The sequence below is a fragment of the Epargyreus clarus genome, unplaced genomic scaffold (assembly GCF_041222505.1).
Source record: "Epargyreus clarus isolate Ecla_fem2 unplaced genomic scaffold, WU_Ecla_fem_2.2 ptg000001l, whole genome shotgun sequence".
Classification (NCBI taxonomy): domain Eukaryota; kingdom Metazoa; phylum Arthropoda; class Insecta; order Lepidoptera; family Hesperiidae; genus Epargyreus; species Epargyreus clarus.
The window spans coordinates 3,273,257-3,292,543 of NW_027332209.1; the positions used below are offsets into that span (position 1 = coordinate 3,273,257).

The 19,287-nt window shown below is 35.9% G+C and overlaps 1 protein-coding gene across 7 annotated transcripts; it reads right to left on the reverse strand.

The window, feature by feature from the left end:
• Positions 1-1,036: 1,036 nt before the first annotated feature.
• LOC140743248 (uncharacterized) lies at positions 1,037-19,142 on the reverse strand. Of its 7 annotated transcripts, none has more exons than XM_073074381.1 (9): positions 18,989-19,142; positions 9,607-9,848; positions 8,625-8,835; positions 6,912-7,274; positions 5,513-5,698; positions 5,039-5,160; positions 3,590-3,751; positions 2,906-3,076; positions 1,037-1,856 (listed from the first exon to the last, which is right to left on the reverse strand). In XM_073074381.1, the coding sequence occupies exons 2-9, from the start codon at positions 9,823-9,825 to the stop codon at positions 1,566-1,568; spliced, it is 1,725 nt and encodes a 574-aa protein (XP_072930482.1). In that variant the 5' UTR covers positions 9,826-9,848; positions 18,989-19,142; the 3' UTR covers positions 1,037-1,565. The 7 variants fall into 7 exon arrangements, with proteins under 7 accessions (XP_072930482.1, XP_072930521.1, XP_072930489.1 ...); XM_073074420.1 differs by having other exon boundaries at positions 9,607-9,838; positions 18,989-19,136; XM_073074388.1 differs by having other exon boundaries at positions 18,979-19,136.
• Between the last annotated feature and the right edge of the window lie 145 nt (positions 19,143-19,287).

Sequence of the window (19,287 nt, forward strand, 5' to 3'; positions counted from 1 at the left end):
TATACAAACGCTTATTAACTCATTTGATTACCATATAAGCTATTAGAGAAAATTACGAAGATACATCTTAAATAAACACCATAATTTGGTGAGATATTAATTTAAGCATTTTGTTTAATTGCGCATAAAATAAATACATCCTCGAATTAATTATGATATTATGTAGACATTTTCTACCCAAATAGTATGTCTGCATAATAACTTTTTAGTGTTCCATACCCAAAAGGCAAAAAGGCACCGTCTTACTAAGCCGTTGTGTGTCTGTCGCAGGACTCCACCTCTTGCACCGTAATAGGTATATGTAATGGTGGCAAACAGATTCTTAAGTAGGTACCACCGCCACATCTACTTCTCCCTTCTAACGGTAGTGTTAGGCGCTGCTGTCAGAAGTTTTTATGCCTTAATCTTATATATAAAATTCTCGTATCACAATGTTAGTTACCATACTCCTTCGAAACAACTTGACCGATTTACACCAAATTTTATATGCATATTCAGTAGGTCTGAGAATCGGCTAGTATGTATTTTTCATACCCCTAAGTGATAAGGGTTGTTCACCCTTAATTAGTCTAGTATAAATATGAATATTTATATAGATTGCTGCTCCTTAGGATTCTATTAATATGTCTTATATTGGTGTCTGTACTATTCAACGTGATTTAATTAGATAGCTGTTGTATTCTGAACGGCTTAATACCAGTATTACCATGAGATTTTACGTTTTGACAAATATGACTGTTGTATAGGCAAATACGTAAACAAATACCAAAACAGTCATATCTGTCAAAACGTAAAAACTCGTGGTAAGGGTACAGGCCGAGGGCGTCGCCAACCTACAGCCAACGTACGGAGCAGTGGTATTTGCATCCCTTTCAGCTGCCCCATTGACATCGCCGAACGGTAGAAATAGGTACATACCTAGAAATATAATACTGTTTTTCAATGTTGTTGAGGGCATCTGCCCTTTGTGTCCATTCGGACGCCCTTACACCAAACGGAAAAAGGGTATCAATAGTTGAATAAAGAAACGACAATAAAAGTATATTAACTTATTTTATTAGTTTATAATATATTGTTGGATTGTACTATATTTTAATTATAATATAATATCATATAATAATATCGGTCAGCTGCTGAAAAAAGCTTAAAATGTATAAAAAATTGAACATAATTACTTAATCTCTTTCTTATACATTATATTCGATCGTTTATATATATTGTATTGTATAAAATAGTACATTTTTTCCGAAATAATTTGTACAGAATGTACGAAAATATAGTGCAGGGTAAAGACAATACCATATTTATTAAAATTAAAATAGATATAGCAAACTTAACTTTACACAAATAATTCTTACACTTACCATTATTACAAATTATAAGTGACGTTTAACAATATTTTCGACTCGGTTCCCCTTTTTAATTAGTGCAATTACCTAATATTTCAAATTCAACAATGTCATTTTGAGTTTAGTTTTACCTGATTGCGTCTTTAATTTGATTTATCGAATCCTTTCCCCCTTTATCCTTTAACATTATTTTAAATTAATCTTAACCAAAAATTTTTAACAATATTTTTCTTTCAGTACTCTTCTCAATATCTTTCCCGCTGAGCTCTTAGGAATAGCATCTATTAAGACAATATCATCTACTCTTTTATATGCTGCAACCCTCGTGTCAATAAAATCCTGTATTTCTTTCGTAGAAACCTTGGATCCATTTTTGAGTACCACGAATGCCTTCGGTGATTCTCCTTTGGCGGGATGAGGAACTCCAATTACAGCTGCGTCGTTGATCGCTGGGTGCTCACGAAGAACTGCTTCTAATTCAGCTGGGGGCACTTGGAAACCCTTAACCTGAAATGCAATATGTAAAACATCTTGTATCAAAATATATCGAAGGTGGTAGAACCCACAACCTATTTCCGCCCATTAACAGTAGCGTTAAGGGCTGCCGTATTCTGGTTTGAAGCGTGTGGTAAGGAAGACATACTTTTCCGAGGCGTTCCAGGTTAGTCCTTAGGGGTAGCGGCGCATCTGTGGCCGACCGCACGAAGGAATCTAGCTTATCTGGGGTTGATATCAGATGTTTATGGGCGGCAGTAATCACTTACCATCAGGTGGACTGCATCCTTGTCTGCTACTCCTATATTATAAAATACACAAAGATATTCTATATCGGCAATAACCACTTGACGTCATGTGGGTTATAAAGTTTTTAATATAATTATGTTCTTCACAATTTTTTAACAAATCTTAGTTTTCGCATCATTCGAAATGTATTATGACAAAACAGCAAAAAAACTTGAAAATAATGAAAATGCTGTCCTCATCGTGTATGATGAAGGTGACTCTCGTTAAATATTTCCATGAGCATGTAGATGACTCGCGAAATTCAATCTACTTTTCGAAATTCGAAATTCTATGGATTCAGCACAAAAGAGCTGACCAGATTTAATACGTGTGGGTCTCTCTTGTGCAATCTTTATTGGTTTTTTTTTTATAAAGTTAAAAATAATAATTAGGCTATAAACCAGAAATATCATTAAATATTGTCGTTAAAGATACACACATTGGCAAAATACATCTAGAACCTAGGTGGCTTTTGACTGATATTGTGTGGTAGGTGGTAGAACCCTGTGTGGACACTGGCGGCACCACCGCCACACCTATTTCTGCTTCATAACAGCTGTGTTCTGGATTGAAGGGTGTGGTAAGGGATACTCTTCCGAGGCTTTCCAGCTTAGTCCTCAGGAGTAGCGGCGCATCTGTGGCCGACGTCAGATAGGAATATCTAATCCTTTCTGGGGTTGATTACAGATATACATGAGCGGTAGTAGCCACTTACCATCAAGTGGACTGCATGCTCGTCTGCTACTCGTATTTTATAAAAAAAATGTTAATACCTTTATAAGCTCCTTTAATCTATCTGTGATAGTAATTTCGCCAGTATGGTCAATCTCGGCCATATCCCCAGTCCTGAAGAAACCGTCATCAGTGAATACTTCGGTATTGGCTTCGGGGTTATTTTTGTACCCCTTCATTACTTGTGGACCTCTTACTATCAATTCACCTTTCTGAAAATACAAATATTCAACGATTGTAAACCATAATTACAAAAGTGTATTGAATTTCATGAATGAACATTTTGTGCATGAAACACTTTAAAAGTAAAATTTAATTTCAATAGAAACACTACTACAAGCATATACTCCGTACCAACGCGGGCAGCAGAGAGTGCCGGAGGGGGTATGTACTGTTGTCCCGCTAATATCTACAACTTGCTATTACGAACGCGACTCGTTTCTATATTTGGAGCGGACTAGCAATTTGGTGCGGAGTCTCACAAACCAACTTATAGGTAAATTATTATTAATTATTATTTTCGTCCTACTAATACTGTCCTACTGATGGAAATAGGTCTCCTCTCTGGGAAAGAGATATTTTCACCATTATAGGGTGTGGTGAATAATTTTTAACACCACATGCAGAAACGTCCGGAATCTGCGATTCGAACCTCAGTCATTCTAAAAACTCAAATCGTGACAAAATCTGTACCTGAAAACAAGGTATAAACAAACAGTACGTACCGTATTGGGTCCCAAAGCGTTAAACTCGCTGTCAATAACCTTCACCTCGGTATTTGCTACGATGCAGCCAACTGAACCATAGTTCTTTGAAGCCGCTGCAGTGATGGATACAACTGGAGATGTTTCAGTCAGCCCATAACCTTGACCAAAGCGCATTTTGTGCTGAAAAAGAACATGGACATTGTTATTTTTCATATCAGGTTGTAAAATGATTCATACTCAATCTTTATCATCAAATACTAACAACATAGAGTGAAATGTAATTTACCGGGTGAGAATTATTAAAATTGCAAGTATATATTAAACATAAGAAGCGTTAATAGAACTTATTGTTTACTTATTTCAAATTGAACTCTGTTCAGAAGGTCTTATCAACTATCATGATTCTTTTTTCGTAATATAAAAGGTTATTTTCTATCACTTTATTAAATGCCGTGTTCGCTTGCTAAACATTCACAAATTCAAACGTGTGGATAGAGAGTCTGACTTAGTTTGTGTGGGTGCAAGGACTTTTTTCAGAGTCATAGTTGTAAGAGTTTGCTGTAAAAACCAAGCGTTACAATATCGAACGCAGCTTTACAATATGGAATAATTCGCCAAGTACGAGTCGAACTCGCACATGGTATGGCATGGAGACTGCTGTACCACCAAATGTTCATTATTTTTTACTTATTTTTATTCATTTTATTATTTTCAACAATACTTAGTTATATGACACAACAATAGATGGCGTTGGATGATGATGAATGATAAGTAAATTTTCAATAATACCTAAGTATTATTTGCCCTAACGCCATCTATTTTTGTGTGAAATAAATAATTATATCACACAAAATTAGATGGCGTTGGGTGATGATGGATGATACGTAAACAACATATAATAAAATTAAAATAAGTAAATATGTTTTATGATTCTTATTTGTATTTATTATAATACCAGTAGTAAACGGACTGTAAAAAAATCAAGCGCCTTCCTAGTACGGTTTAAGGGTTCGTACACAAAACTGCGATGCGACGTCGCATCGCAAAAATCTGCGAGCTCCCTCGACGCATCGCAAGAACTTGCGAATTGATTCGCATCGCACAGTGGTTGTTGTTGTTGGTCACCCTGAGAGACGCTACGCCGCACGATATCGCATCGCAGCAATTCGCATCGCAATTTTCTGCGTTGCGAATTCGCATCGCGTCGCATCGCAGTTTTGTGTTCGAGCCCTAACAGTCAGATCGAAAAATGCCGAAAAAATCCGGTTTGTTGTATGCAGACCCCCTATTGATATTCAACTTTATTTATTTTTACAGCGGTCACCGTTATACATCCTTTGTAAAAAATCATCTGTCTATCTAGCCCTGTGACAGACGGACAGACGGACGGACAGCGAAGTCTTAGTAATAGGGTTCAGTTTTTAACCTTTGAGTACGGAACCTTAAAAATCAAGAATGTGAACTTACGCCAACTTTCGAAAAGAATCTGTCAGCATCCGATGCCGCTAGGGGCGCCGCACCATTGATCACTATTTCCAAATATTGCAAAGTTTTCGCAGATGACGCCGGATGCGTTGCCATCATTATAACTGAAGATGAAACAATAAAGAATTTCTAACTTAAGAGGTTGAGTATTGACATAAACAGCTTACATTACGCAAGTAGTTTAAAACTGCAGGTGAAACTATACAAGATGACTGGCGATAATAATGTTAACATTTAAGTCCAAAGTGAAATGTTCAACATCAGTATCCATTGCGTTCATTTGAAACTATTTTATCATTTGTAAGTATTAGTTGTTTTGAACTAAACTCCATTACGATAATAATAATTGAAATTCTCACTACATAACCGCGAGCTCTCCATAAAGTTCGAGAAACTCGCATATTGTAAACTACCTTATTTTTTCAATGCTATTTATATTACCACATAGATACTTACCTAAAGGCGGAGCAACAAATATCACATTAGTTTTGTATTTCACAAGCGCTTCTAAGAAAGCCTCTGGCTGGAATTTAGGAAGTGAGACTAGCTGGATGCCGTGCGCCATCTTATGGAACATTATCACTGTAGCCGCGTAGATATGGAAGTATGGTAGTATTGCCATCACTTTGTCCTGATGTGATGCTGGAATATATAAGAAATACATGAACTCATAGACCAGCGTTTCCCAGCCTTTTTCAGTCCACGGACTCAGGAAATCAAGCACAGTTTTCACGGACCCCCTTAGTAAAATAAACAGCAAAAAAAACGGATTAGGTATTTATTTTAGTTATTACAGGTACAAAAAAATACAGAAGGTAATAACTGTTTATTATGAAAAAAATAATGTGAAACTTGATGTTGCTTTTTTGCAACTAAATGAGGGATATTCCGGACGATTTTGCTACTAAGCTGTAATCTCAAATTAGATTCTACTTGTAATCCGTTTCTGTATTTGTTTTTTGTATAAACAAGAGTAGATAATGCTTTTTCACATAGGTATGTAGTTGAAAAGAGCAGTAAAGCGGCCCTTTTGCATTTAATGAGCGATTTATATATGGTCCAGAGATGACACCGCGGACCCCCATATACTGGTGGACCCCCAGGGGTCCGCGGACCACAGGTTGGGAAACGCGGTCATAGACTATCGTCATGATTAAAGGTGGTTGAGGCCTTCGTTGTTCGATCGTATGGCGTTGCCACCTCTCGTACATTTTGGCCCATATAAAAAGAAATTTAGTTTTTTTACATCTTTTCATAAGGTTTAGATATCAATGTTTTAACATTAATTTAACAATGTTTTAAATTAAATTTCAAGTTTATCTTTTATTATTATATTAATTAAATTTCAAGTTTATCTTTAGATAAACTTGAAATTTAATTTATTAGAATAAACTGAATATTCAGTAATGAAGAAGAAGACGAAGAAAATTAGCATGAAGGCGACTTGATGAAAAGTAACATAATATGTGGCCCACCACTTTATTTTGAAGTATACATCCTTTGTTATCAAATAAAAATAGAACCTAATTCTTTCTTAAGATTATCACTAACGTGGTCCCATCGGACGACCCTGGCGAATTAACAAACCAGAAATTATATTGATCTAATATTATTGATGATCAATAACATATTTATTATATTGACAAAATTTACAGATAATGCAGTAACTCAATTTAATCTATGCCATAGTCACCATCAATGGACTTTAAAACGGCAGGCTTAAGTGAAGTATTTTTATCTAATCTTATACGAATATTTATTTGTTCGTGATCTGTTTACGCTACTTTAAGCCTTATCTTATCAATACACTTATTTATTTTTACTACACAAAGTAAAATGTGAAAAAACGTCTTACCAGTTGTTTCTTGATGACATCTGACCAGAGGGTCATTAATCTGTTCACAGTTTGCGATAAGGTTGAAATGAGACAACTCTACGCCTTTCGGTAGTCCTGTGGTACCACTGGAATACGGCAGGAAGCATATATCATTTGAATTTCTTTTAACTTCCTTTAAACAACTCCTATCTACACTGACATCTTCACTGAGTTCGTTGAAAGAAATAGTGCCATCTGGTAGAGCACCTCGGTCAATCTTAACCACGATTATTTTAATATTCAGTTTGGCTATCTTCAGTGCCTCCTGCACAGTGTTCACGTTTTCAGCAAGTGTCACTATTAGCTTTGAATCTGACATTAGAAGCTGACGCTGGACTTCATCTGGAATTGTATTAAAAATCATGTTCAATCATGTGTCATCATGGAACAAGAAAGTGTTTTTCATCATTTACATAAGTATCACCTTATGCATCACATGCAAATAATAAAATGTAAAATAACGTTTTTGAAGGCGATGCATACATTAATTGAAAAGAAATAATGTTATACAAATACATACATTATATATCTTGGATTTCTGAAAATTAATTTGTAATGTTGATCATGTTTAATTTTAACCCTGAATTAGAATTAACTTACATATCTAACTTTTAAATTAAATTAACTTTATTAGTTTTTTTGCTGAATGTTTTATTGAGCACAAAGCGCAACTTATCTTACGAGGAAAAATGTTTAAAATTAAAAAGATAAGAATTGTACTTAATTTTGGAACGACATAATAACTCACAAAACTTTATTGTTCTAAAACAAACAAGTTTACATTGTATTACTGATTTAGAAGGTGGTAGAACCCTTTGTGGTTCGACTCCAGCGACACCACCGCCACACCTATTTCTGCCCCATAACAGCAGTGTTAACGCTGCTGGTTCTGGTTTGAAGGGAAGTAAGGGAAACATAGTTTTCTGAGGCGTTCCAGCTTAGTCCTTATGGGTAGCGGCGCATCTGTGGCCGACCTCAGGTATTTTATCTATTCCTATCTGAGGCTGATTACAGATGTCCATTGGCGACAGTAACCACTTAACATTAGGTGGACTCCATGCTCGTCTGCTACTCCTATATTATAAAAAAAAGTAACCGCCGCGGTTGCATACAGGTGCGTAAAAGCAAACTCGACGGAAAAACTCAAGTCGAGCAGAACGATCATATTGTCAGTCATGTGAATCGTGCCTTGTCCCATTTCCGTAGACGCAGGCAGACATCAGCAATGGTGTGCGAAATACCGCGGGAAAGCGATTATACAATTTGTGCAAGTGTAGCGGGAATTATAAACAACCACGCCAGGCGCGGAACCGTGGAATAGCTGGTCCCCATACCGGTCTGACGCGTATAAGCTTCCGGGTTCGAACCTCTGCTCAGACAGATATCTCAATGATGAATTTAGATATCTGTTCAGGGGCTGGATGTTTGTGTATTCGTCTCGACACAGGGAATCCTAATGTGTAAGTTTAGAACGCGCTTCTTTAAAGCGTGCCTTGGAAAGAACAAAACTCATTTATTTACCTCTATTTTTAAATGTGTACCATGCATATTGCAGTTCCACTTTGCGAGGGAACACGGTAGAAAAAACGCTCTTTGTTTTACAACGCTACGGTAGACATAGAAGTCCAACTCATTCCTATGTTTCCTATGATCATTAATCATATATCGATAGAACAAAGAAAATTGACTTACGTGCAGTGTAAATAGGGTTGATAGTGCTGACCACTCCACCGGCCTCTAGGATCCCCATCGCCACCATCGGGAACTCGGGAACGTTCGGCAGCATAACAGCGACAGTGTCGCCATCTCGTATCTTGAACTTTTTCCGAAGGTTGGCTGCGAAGGTCTTGCTTAGCATGTAGCCTCTCTCGTATGTGTAGCTTCTGCCTGTATTTGCGCATACCTGGAATTATTTTAGATTATGTTTAAATGTATGATGCAGCCAACAAGTATGCAGTACGCTTAATATTAAGTGATTACTATAGTCCATTAACATTTGTAACTTTACCCATATGGGATGTATGTATTTAATTAAGTCAATGATAGCCTAGTGGTTAAGAAACTCGGCCTCTCGATCGAGGGGTCCAAGGTTCAAATCCCAGGCACGCACCTCTGATTTTTGAAATTATGTGCGTATTAGAAATAAATTAGCACTTGCTAAAACGGTGAAGGAAAAGATCGTGAGGAAACCTGCATATCTGAGATTTATAAACAAAAAAATCTCAAAGGTATGTGAAGTCAACTAACGCACTTGGCCAGCGCGGTGGACTATGGCCTAATCCTTCTCATTCTGAGAGAAGACCCGTTCTCAGCAGTGGGACAGTAATGGGTTGATGATGATATTTAATTAAAGGTTATCGCAGTAATTATCTTTCAGTCTAAAGTCTATAGAAGCACTCAAAGCCCTGCTTGTATAAACAGTAACCAATATTTAAAGCAATGTTGGGCATGGTGAAGAGTGGAATGCCCGCTGTTTACGCTATCAATAGGTACCAGGTAGTACCATAGGATGGCAATCGTGAAGTTGATGGTCTTAAACAAGCAAGAAACTTGTACTTTACTCTCGATTCTTTATCGCTTTATGACGAGCCTCTTCGAGCCTTACATTGAGCACAGCTTGAGATAAAAAGATAGCGTCCAGAAACCGTTAACCATGTTAAAAGAAGTAGCTTACCGATAATGTTTTCTTCGGCCATTTATCCAGATTTTGCCACACATACTCGTATAATGAACAACTGGGAATTTCTACACTTTTGTACGGAGATTTCACTATATTATCCTGTGTCCATACACTGTGTTTCCTTACACTCACAATGCTATACTTAGCATAATTTGAACTATTGAATAATAGTTTTATGGTCCTTTGAGCCGTATTAATAGTACTTGTAGCCATTTCTTGAAGTTACCTAAAAGTTACTGTAAACAACATTTTCTACTATGAAATCGAAACAATAACAAACAAACGAACATACAGCCTATTGGTAAGTGATCATTCATGAACATTGATATTAAACCCCAAATAATGTGAGTCTTACTCGAGATCTATAGATGATCTACTACCCCTGAGCATTAAATTGAAATGGGGCTAATATGTGATCCCCTTACCACTTCCTTTAAACCAGAATTCAGCAATAGGACTATGTTTCAACACGCAACTATCTATAATGGAATGTTACTCAATATAATTCTAGATAATACGTATTTGTGGTTGTAAAAGATAAAAAGTTTAAGTAATATCTAATCAGATGATAATAGCACCAATAGCATTATTAAATAGTATAACATAAGAAACCGACTATGCTTAATTAAGTTTGATTGTGGCAACCTCTATTTCTGCTTCATAACAAATGATTTTTGCTTTGAATTTATTTTTCGAGTGTTATAATCGTAATCGTAATTAATCAAAAATATTATAATATTCTAGCTGGCCCGGCAAAGGTTGTGTTGCCATATTAATAAAAAAATGTTAAGGGTGATCACTTAAGGGGTAAGGAGGGTGAACACTTATCACTTAGAGGTATAAAAATAGATAGAAGCCGATTCTCAGACCTACTGAACATGCATATAAAATTTGATGAAAAACGGTAAAGCCGTTTCGGAGGAGTACGGTAACTAACATTGTGACACGAGAATTTTATATATAAGAAGATGACTTGCATGAATAGACATCATTCATGTTTTGTGTGGTTTTGTGTGGTTGCATATCGCTGTAATCACCAGGGGATGTCAGAGGAGAGTAAATTGCTCCCCCCAGGGCAGAGCCCGATAGAAGGGCATCGCGTTAGGAGGACTCCGGTTGTGTTCCGTTGGAGATCCCGGAGTTCTCCACCAAACGCTAAGGACGGCCACCGGGGGGGCTTTAGTGCGGTAAAAATCCCACATAACCCGGCGTCGGGTCATTCCCATGGCGTCGGGTACCTTTTTGAAGGTTTCCCCCTCGTCAGAAGAAAAAGGTTTTTGGATTTAAACCATAGTTTAGCATGGTGACCACGGTCTATAACTAGTCGGCATTTTTAAGAACTTAGGAAAAAATTCAAACCTGAAGAAAATTTATTAGTCTTATCTAAGATCGTTCACAGACGCGTTGCTACTGAGGACTATGTTGGAACGCCTCGAATAATTATTTATCTACCACACTTTTCACACCGGATCAAAAATACTTAGAACTGCTGTAACTAAGCAACAACAGGTATGCTAACTAGCATAATAGCATATAATGTCCTTCACACTTCATTAAATTCTTTAATTATTATTAAAAACTGAATATGTTAAAAATAACACAGTCATGAAGACAATAATATGATTATAGTATAAGGATACTTATACGTGATATAATCTTTTAGCGAAGATCACAATGGACCATTGTGACCTTCGGTAGAAGATATTGTATGCTTTACGACTTTCCATTACACACGCTTAATGTTTTTTTTTTATAATATAGGAGCAGCAGTAGCAGACGAGCATGCAGTCGACCTGATGGTAAGTGGCCATAACCGCCCATGGACATCCGTAATCAACCCCAGATAGGACAGGGTATTCCTACCTGAGATCTGTCACAGATGCGCTGCTACCCCTGAGGGAAAAACTGGAACGCCTCGGAAAAGAATGTCTCCCTTACCACACCTATCAAATCAGAACAAATCAACGCTTAACACTGCTGTTATGAGGCAGAAATAGGAGTGGCGGTGGTGCCGCCGGAATGGAACTACAAAGGGTTCTACCACCACATAGATGATGATGTACTTGTAACCTAACCATTAACTGTCGTAGAGGCAACTTACCCTGATAATGCATATATGCATATATGGTATGCATACCCGTTTTGAAGCCAAACACAGTGTGTCTGTATAGGCATGGTACTGATGGTATGTATGATGATTGGTGGTGTACATTTTTATTTCTTGTATCTTCATGCATCCTTTGTGGAAGGAAGGGTACATACTGCATGGTTTAAAATATATACCATCACACATCATGATAGCGGATTGTTGCGAAGTAGTTTTGGTCCTAACTTAATGGCATGCATTTCCGCAAAATAACGCCTTAAGTAACTATATAATTATGATAATTATTTTTAATTATCTTATCACCAGTTATCAAAAGTATAAAAAATATATGTTTTTAGCACCGGATTTATAATTATTGTATTTTTGCAAAATATATTTAATTATCCGTTTTTTGTGAAGCTGACGTTATTTATTATCGTTAATGACGTTATTATTTTCGTTTTTAACATTTTTTTTTAATTTCATTAAATTGAAAACACCAAAATTTTGTATTTATTATATATTTCTACATTACAACGAGCTGTGCCCTGCAGTTTCACCCGCGGTTAAAAGTGTAAATACTGTGGAGATTTCGTGTAGTTTATTTTTTTACGTGGAACTCTTATTCTTTTTCTGAAATGAAAGTAGCCTATTTTGCTTCTTATAACATCAGCTAACTACCAATGAAAGTCGCATCAAAATTGGTCCCAGCGTTTACAAGATTATCTAAAGCAAACAAACAGACAGGACAGACAGAAAAAAAATACAATGGATGTATTGTTATAGATACCGTTTGTAATTTCATATGCATTTAGTATCAATGGCATTACACACAGAATTTTCAAAATTGTAAAGTTCATCAATTTAGTTTTGTTAAGCTTTATAATTATTCTTACTCAATACAATATATTTAAGTAAAATCCTTTTCTTGTGAAGCTGGCATAATTTATGATCATGCTAATTCTTTTTTAATTCAAAGCAAAATTTTATATTCAAGTACCATTTTTTCTATTAACTAAAAACTAAAACCATAACTAAAAACCAGAGTTACGTATAATAGAGGAAATTATTAAGTTACTTTTAAAATTAATGAGATTTCTTATTATTAATTAAGTAGCCTGTAACAATAGACCGTGGTCACCATGGTAAACTATGGTTTAAAGCCAAAAACCTACATGAATGATGTCTATTCATACAAGTCATCTTCTTATATATAAAATTCTCGTGTGTTAGTTCACAATGTTCACAATGTTAGTTACCGTACTCCTCCGAAACGGCCGATTTTCACCAAATTTTATATGCATATTCAGTAGGTCTGAGAATGAGCTGCTATCTATTTTTCATACCCCTAAGTGATAAGGGTTGTTCCCCCTTAACATTTTTTTATTTATATGTCAACACAACGTTTGCCGGGTCAGCTAGTAAAAACATAATAATTCACTAAGGAAACTCTTCTTTACTTTTGTTATAATATTAATAAGAATACATATTCCAATTTTATTACTTATTGAAGGTAGGACCTTCTGTCGCTTGACTCCGGCGGCACCACTGCCACACGTATTTCTGCCAAATAACAGCAGCGTTAAGCGCTGCTGTGTTCTGATTAGCAGGATGTGGTAAATTACTGACTATGTGTATTTAATATGTATTATTTTTAATGACGTTTTTTTTTTCAAGCGATTAGTATTGTGAGGCATGACTTGCACTGTAACTTTGCGTAATTGCGTACATAATTCATGTAGGCAAACAGACAAAAACAATATAATAATATCAAATGCGTCAACATTATGTACCAGTTTTATATTCAAAGTTGTATTCATTTGGGTTTTCTGGAAAAATATGAAAGTGAATTTTTGTAAACACGCATAAAATTGGCGCCATAAATTGATTAGTAAATATTACATTTTTGAAAATTAACAAATATATTTTTATATGATATGATAAGATACGATACGATATATTCGTGTCGGCGTCCTATCGTGTCATATCATTTTGTAATATTTTTTGTAATAATTTCACTTTTAACGCACACATTAACATCCAATCATTTTATTTCTGCCCTTAAACATGCCCAAGTGCATATTATATGCCCAAACTACACCTTGACGAACAGGAATGATAAAATGAATTTGCAACTATTCTCATGAAACTAATGAATATTTATCTCAACTGCACAGTACGTAACAGTACCATCTAAATATAGCTCATTCGATATTTGCGTTTATGAGTCAATGTTGCTAAATTTTCTTTGTGTGCAGGGCTATGGTCGAAACGGGGAAATCCCTTCCAAGAGTCTCATAATGATTCCATATTTATAAAACAGCTGACATATATCTTGCAAGTATGTAGTAGCTATGTAAATTTATAGTTTTTTTTATATAATATAATACAGTCTACCTGATGGTAAGTGGCTACTGCCGCCCATGGACATCTGTAATCAACCCCAGATAGGAGTAGATATTCCTACCTGAGGTCGGCCACAGATGCGCCGCTACTCCTGAGGGCTAAGCTGGAACGCCTCGGAAAAGTATGTCTCCCTTACCACACCCTTCAAACCAGAATACAGCAGCGCTTAACACTAGGTACTGTTATAAGGCGGACATAGGTGTGGCGGTGGTGCCGCCGGAGTCGAACCACAAAGGGTTCTACCACCTTTTAAGTTAAGGCGAAATAACTAAGACTACGGTTATCTGAAATCTGTTACACACTTGAATAGAACAAAACGAAATAAGGATATTTCTACATACATTTTAGAGCTATTATCTGTTTTATTTATTATTTTTTCTCATCATATAGGTATTATTTATTATTAATTGAATAATTTATTACCGGTATGAACAAAACCTTTTTTAATTTGATTGTTCAAGCAATGTTGTTTCTTAAATCCATACCAAATTTGTTTGTGGATTTACCTCAAATCAAGTTTGATCTCGGTGACTCTACATGCAAAGGAAGTAGGTTTAGAATGGCAATAACTGCTAGTCAATAACCCATGAGTAGATCAAGGAGAATTATCATTAGAAGGCATTCGTGGAATTTACTTATTTATGAATCAATTTGTAGTCTGGCAATCTTAAATGATATTGATGGATTAAGATCAAAGAGACAATGCCGAAAAATGACTACAAGTAAACTGTTTTTTTTTGATGTGAAACATCTATAGCCGAACGTAAAACCGATTTCTGGCGTGGCGACGCATGCACGCTATACGATGGTATATATATACAGTCTATATGCAGTAGTTTGTACGGTGTGGCGACACGTCGCCTTGCACAATCGACTGTGCGATTCTCTCCCACTCGATCTGGCGTTAAGCCATCTTTCTCGCTACACATAGTCATCGTTATCTGGAAAAAAATCGTAATATTTTATTTTATCATTATGACATATTTAGTTCCTATCACAATATGTTCTTTTCTGCATATTACTTTTACAAAATAATGTCGATGTTTCACATCTGCCAGGCGTCCCGTGACGGCTCACATTTTTTTATATATTTACACCTAAACCTAAACGATGATACAATCGGGCTACGTGATGGAAAGCAGTCACCGCCGCCTATGGACATTTGCAACACCAGGGGAGTCACCAATGCATCGCCGGCTTTGAGGGAGAGCTCTTTATGCACCAAACAATACGTAACATTTAGTTTTGTCTATTATTCAGAAGATATTGAGCTTGTTTTCCGATAGCAGGTTTTATTGTATGCCTTTACCTTATGTATGTTTTCGTAGATAAGGAAACTTAAAAGTTATATAATATGTTGATAGGTATTAGAGTATGTGTGAAAATTTATAGATTTATTTTTCGTTTTGTGGTAATATATCATTTAAATCCATTTTATAACCGAAGTAACAATAAGCTATTTAAAAACACAATACAATAAAAATACACACTTGAATTTCTTGTTGCATCTCGTAAATTACAATAGCATTTCAATTTTAACAAAAACTGTTAACTGACAATTCGTAAATGCTACGAAAAATACCGCACAAAGTATGCATTTAATTCCAAAATTAATTAAACTGTAGTCACAGTATACGTATCTATATCCTTATACTGTGCAGTTCACTCGCTTATCTACAGTGCTAACACAGTGACGATGCTGATAAAAAATGAGTAAGACACCTACTGAATGCGGTAGTGTACTTATATCAGTTTGAACTCGTAAAATTGCCAGCCATTAGCACCTGTAAGGGTGGCCACCAACCTATCGATCGATTATCGATGTTATTGATGATGTGGATGACATCGGCTATACAACGAATTTCGTTAAACCATTACTATCCCACTGTGAGCCGCGGGTCTCAGCTCAAAGTGAGAGGGATTTAGGCCATGGTCCACCGCACTGACCGCGTGCGAATTGGTTAAATTCACAAACCTTTGAGATTTTTTAAGAAGTCTTAGGTGTATAGGTTTCTTCAAGACGGTACAGCAAGTGAAAATTAATTTTCAACAAGCAAGTAACTTTGAAAAGTCAAAGACGCGTGCCTGAGACTCGAACCTCGCACCATTGAGACGATGGATTTCAATCACTAAGCAATCACTGCGCTACCATGTCATAGATACCAGTCGATCGATGACGTAGATCGATGATCGACCAATTGGATTGGATATGGACAGTGAACACCATAGTCAACTCCAAATAGTATTTGACTCTACATGATCTCAGCAAAAATGCGATGGCACACTCTATGTAATATGACGTTCTTTCCTGCGCTCTACACTACACTTTACATTAGTAAATACCTAAAATATTGTATTGTATTTAATCTGAATAGAATATTAATTCTGAATCTGATCGCTCATAGGTGTGAGTAGGCGGTGGAATTCTATACTTCCGGAGTAGAATGCCAATTTTACACTATTGGATTACTATATTCATTTCTCGACTCTTTGATCATTACCTTTTAACAATGATGATTTTTGCACGAAATTTTATTTATAAGTCTTTTGTATTAATTTTCTATGTGTGCACAATTAAATAAATGATATATAGATGCCTTTTAACAACAGTGTTTAACTCTAATAATATAATGAAGAATACAATAAAATAAAAAACATTTAAGTAGGTGTAGGTAGGTGTAGGTAGGTAGGTAGGTTAAAGATAACGTACTTGAAACAACGCCATTATTTTGCTCATAGTGGTAAATTGTTTTTTTGCATCTGTGTATGCATAAATTTCATAGTCACTATCGTACGAGACATGTGGCGCATTTTAATGTTTTTTCCTTGTAACCAACGAGTATATAGTCCCCCTGATGCCAAGTGGTCACTTCCGCCATTGAACATCTGTAAACAACTCCGTACAGGACCAGGGATCTACCTGACACCGATCACGGGTGTATTAAGACCTTAGTATGAGTCTTTACCTTTTTACAAAAATGTCTGTTTTTGTATTTGTTTACGCATTTGCCCATACATTTCCAATCAGCGCTCCCAGCCGACTGTATCAGAATTGATTGGAAATGTATGAGAAATACGTAAACAAATACAAAAACAGTTATATTTGAAAAAACGTAAAAACTCATACTAAGGGCACTGCCCACTAAGATGGTCGGTACCGTAACGTTCTTAACGTAAGTAAAGATATGACGGTTCATATTTTTACAACGATGGTTCATATGTTTACCATATATTACCATTACATGTTTACCATATATTATGTATTACCATTACCGTGAAATCTATTCTTACCTAACCGCCAGGGGGCAGTTCATCAGTCATTTTTTGGGAGATTTATTTCATTTTTACTATACTCGTAGGTAGAAGGACTCTCAGGTTTGAAGGTGGTAGAACCATTTGTGGTTCGACTCCGGCGGCACCACCGCCACACCCATTTCTGCCTAATAACAACAGTGCTAGGCGCTGCTGAGTTCCGTTTTGAAGGGTGTGGTAAGGGGGTAAACATACTTTTCCGAGGCTACCCAGCTTAGTCCTTAAGGGTAGCGGCGCATCTGTGGCCGACCTCAGGTAGGAATATCTAATCATGGGCGGCAGTAGTCACTTACCATCAGGTGGACTGCATGCTCGTCTGCTACTTCTATATTATTAAAAAAAAACTTGTATTCTTAATTTCTTAATTGTTAGTAGCTGTTGCCTAAATATCTTTAATGGATTTTTAAGTAAAACTTGCTATGAGATTTGTTACGCCAGACATGCCCTGGGGTATATTTATAGACTAGCAGTGAAAGTTTGTCAACATATACATATATGGGTATCGCTATTACATGTGCGTTTTGTACATTCTGTTCTAGGTCCTAAATTGTGATTTAAACTAGACCATACATAATTCTAGTTTTAACGTACACGATACACATATTGTAGCAGTGCTATCGCAAACGAACCACTTGTTGCAATATTGTAAAACCTCGTAAAATGTGTGTTATAAGTGATAGAGCCAGTAAGGTCCGACGGTAAAGGTACCAACACAATAAACGCAGATATTGTGTTTTAATGGAAAAAGCGTGGATACCATGAAACCCTTGTCTATACTAATATTATAAAGAGGAAAACTTTGTTGGTTTGTTTGGTTGTAATGAATAGGCTCAAAAACTACTAGACCGATTTTAAAACATTCCTTCACCATTCAAAATCTACATTATCTAAGAGTAACATAGGCAATATTTTATATGAAATATATTTGATAATAAATTTTGAGGCGGTACAAAGTTTGCTGGGTCTGCTAGTTCTATATAAAATGTTTATTTTCAAAGACCCCTTTCTGGGTCCTAATGGAGCATTATCACGACAACAAGTATAAGCACTGCTGTATTCTACTTTAAAAGAAGATTGAAACAAGTTCTTGCACCTTAATCCTCAATGGTAGTAAAGCTTCTGTGGACGACTCTAACGTTTTAAAGATTTTTAAAGAAAATTAATTTTCAAAATTCATGTGCGGCAAATAACACTTTCCATTAGATAAATTGCTCAAAATTCATGTGCGGCAAATAACACTTTCCATTAGATAAATTGCGTGGGGATTACTATTTATTTTTTCTGAAATTAGTGAGTAATTGTCACATTGTCGACACATCTCTGAGAAAATTAGGGACAACTATTAGGCACTTTGATTTTTACAAACTTATATGAATATACTTACTGAATTAAAATACAAATTGAATAATAAATCCTATTTAACAAATAGCCAAGCTTAAATAATAGTTATGCGTAGATACGTTTACATTTGACCAATGATCCTTTACTATCAACCAGATTCATAGCTACCTATACTATGAGAGGAGTTTAAATTTCTAAAATGTCTTTAAAACAATCAAAACCAATACTAACGCGATCTGCGTGTAACACTGCACGAGCTGGTCCAAAACATTCACTTCTTTTGTTTACACGCACAAACAAAAACACTTGAATACCAAACAGATTTATAAATAGGGCACGTGCGCTCTCCCTAGCAATCAATTGCTCACTGACTCGCCTGCGTGTATTTTAACCAGCGTTTACAGTGTTAAATTCATATTCTTGGTATACTTTAAGTATATTATGTTTACAAATAAATGTACTAAGTCTGTCTGTCCAATAGGTCTAAGAAAATAAAAGTCAGCAAACGTATGTGTTTTTGTTGCTTTAAC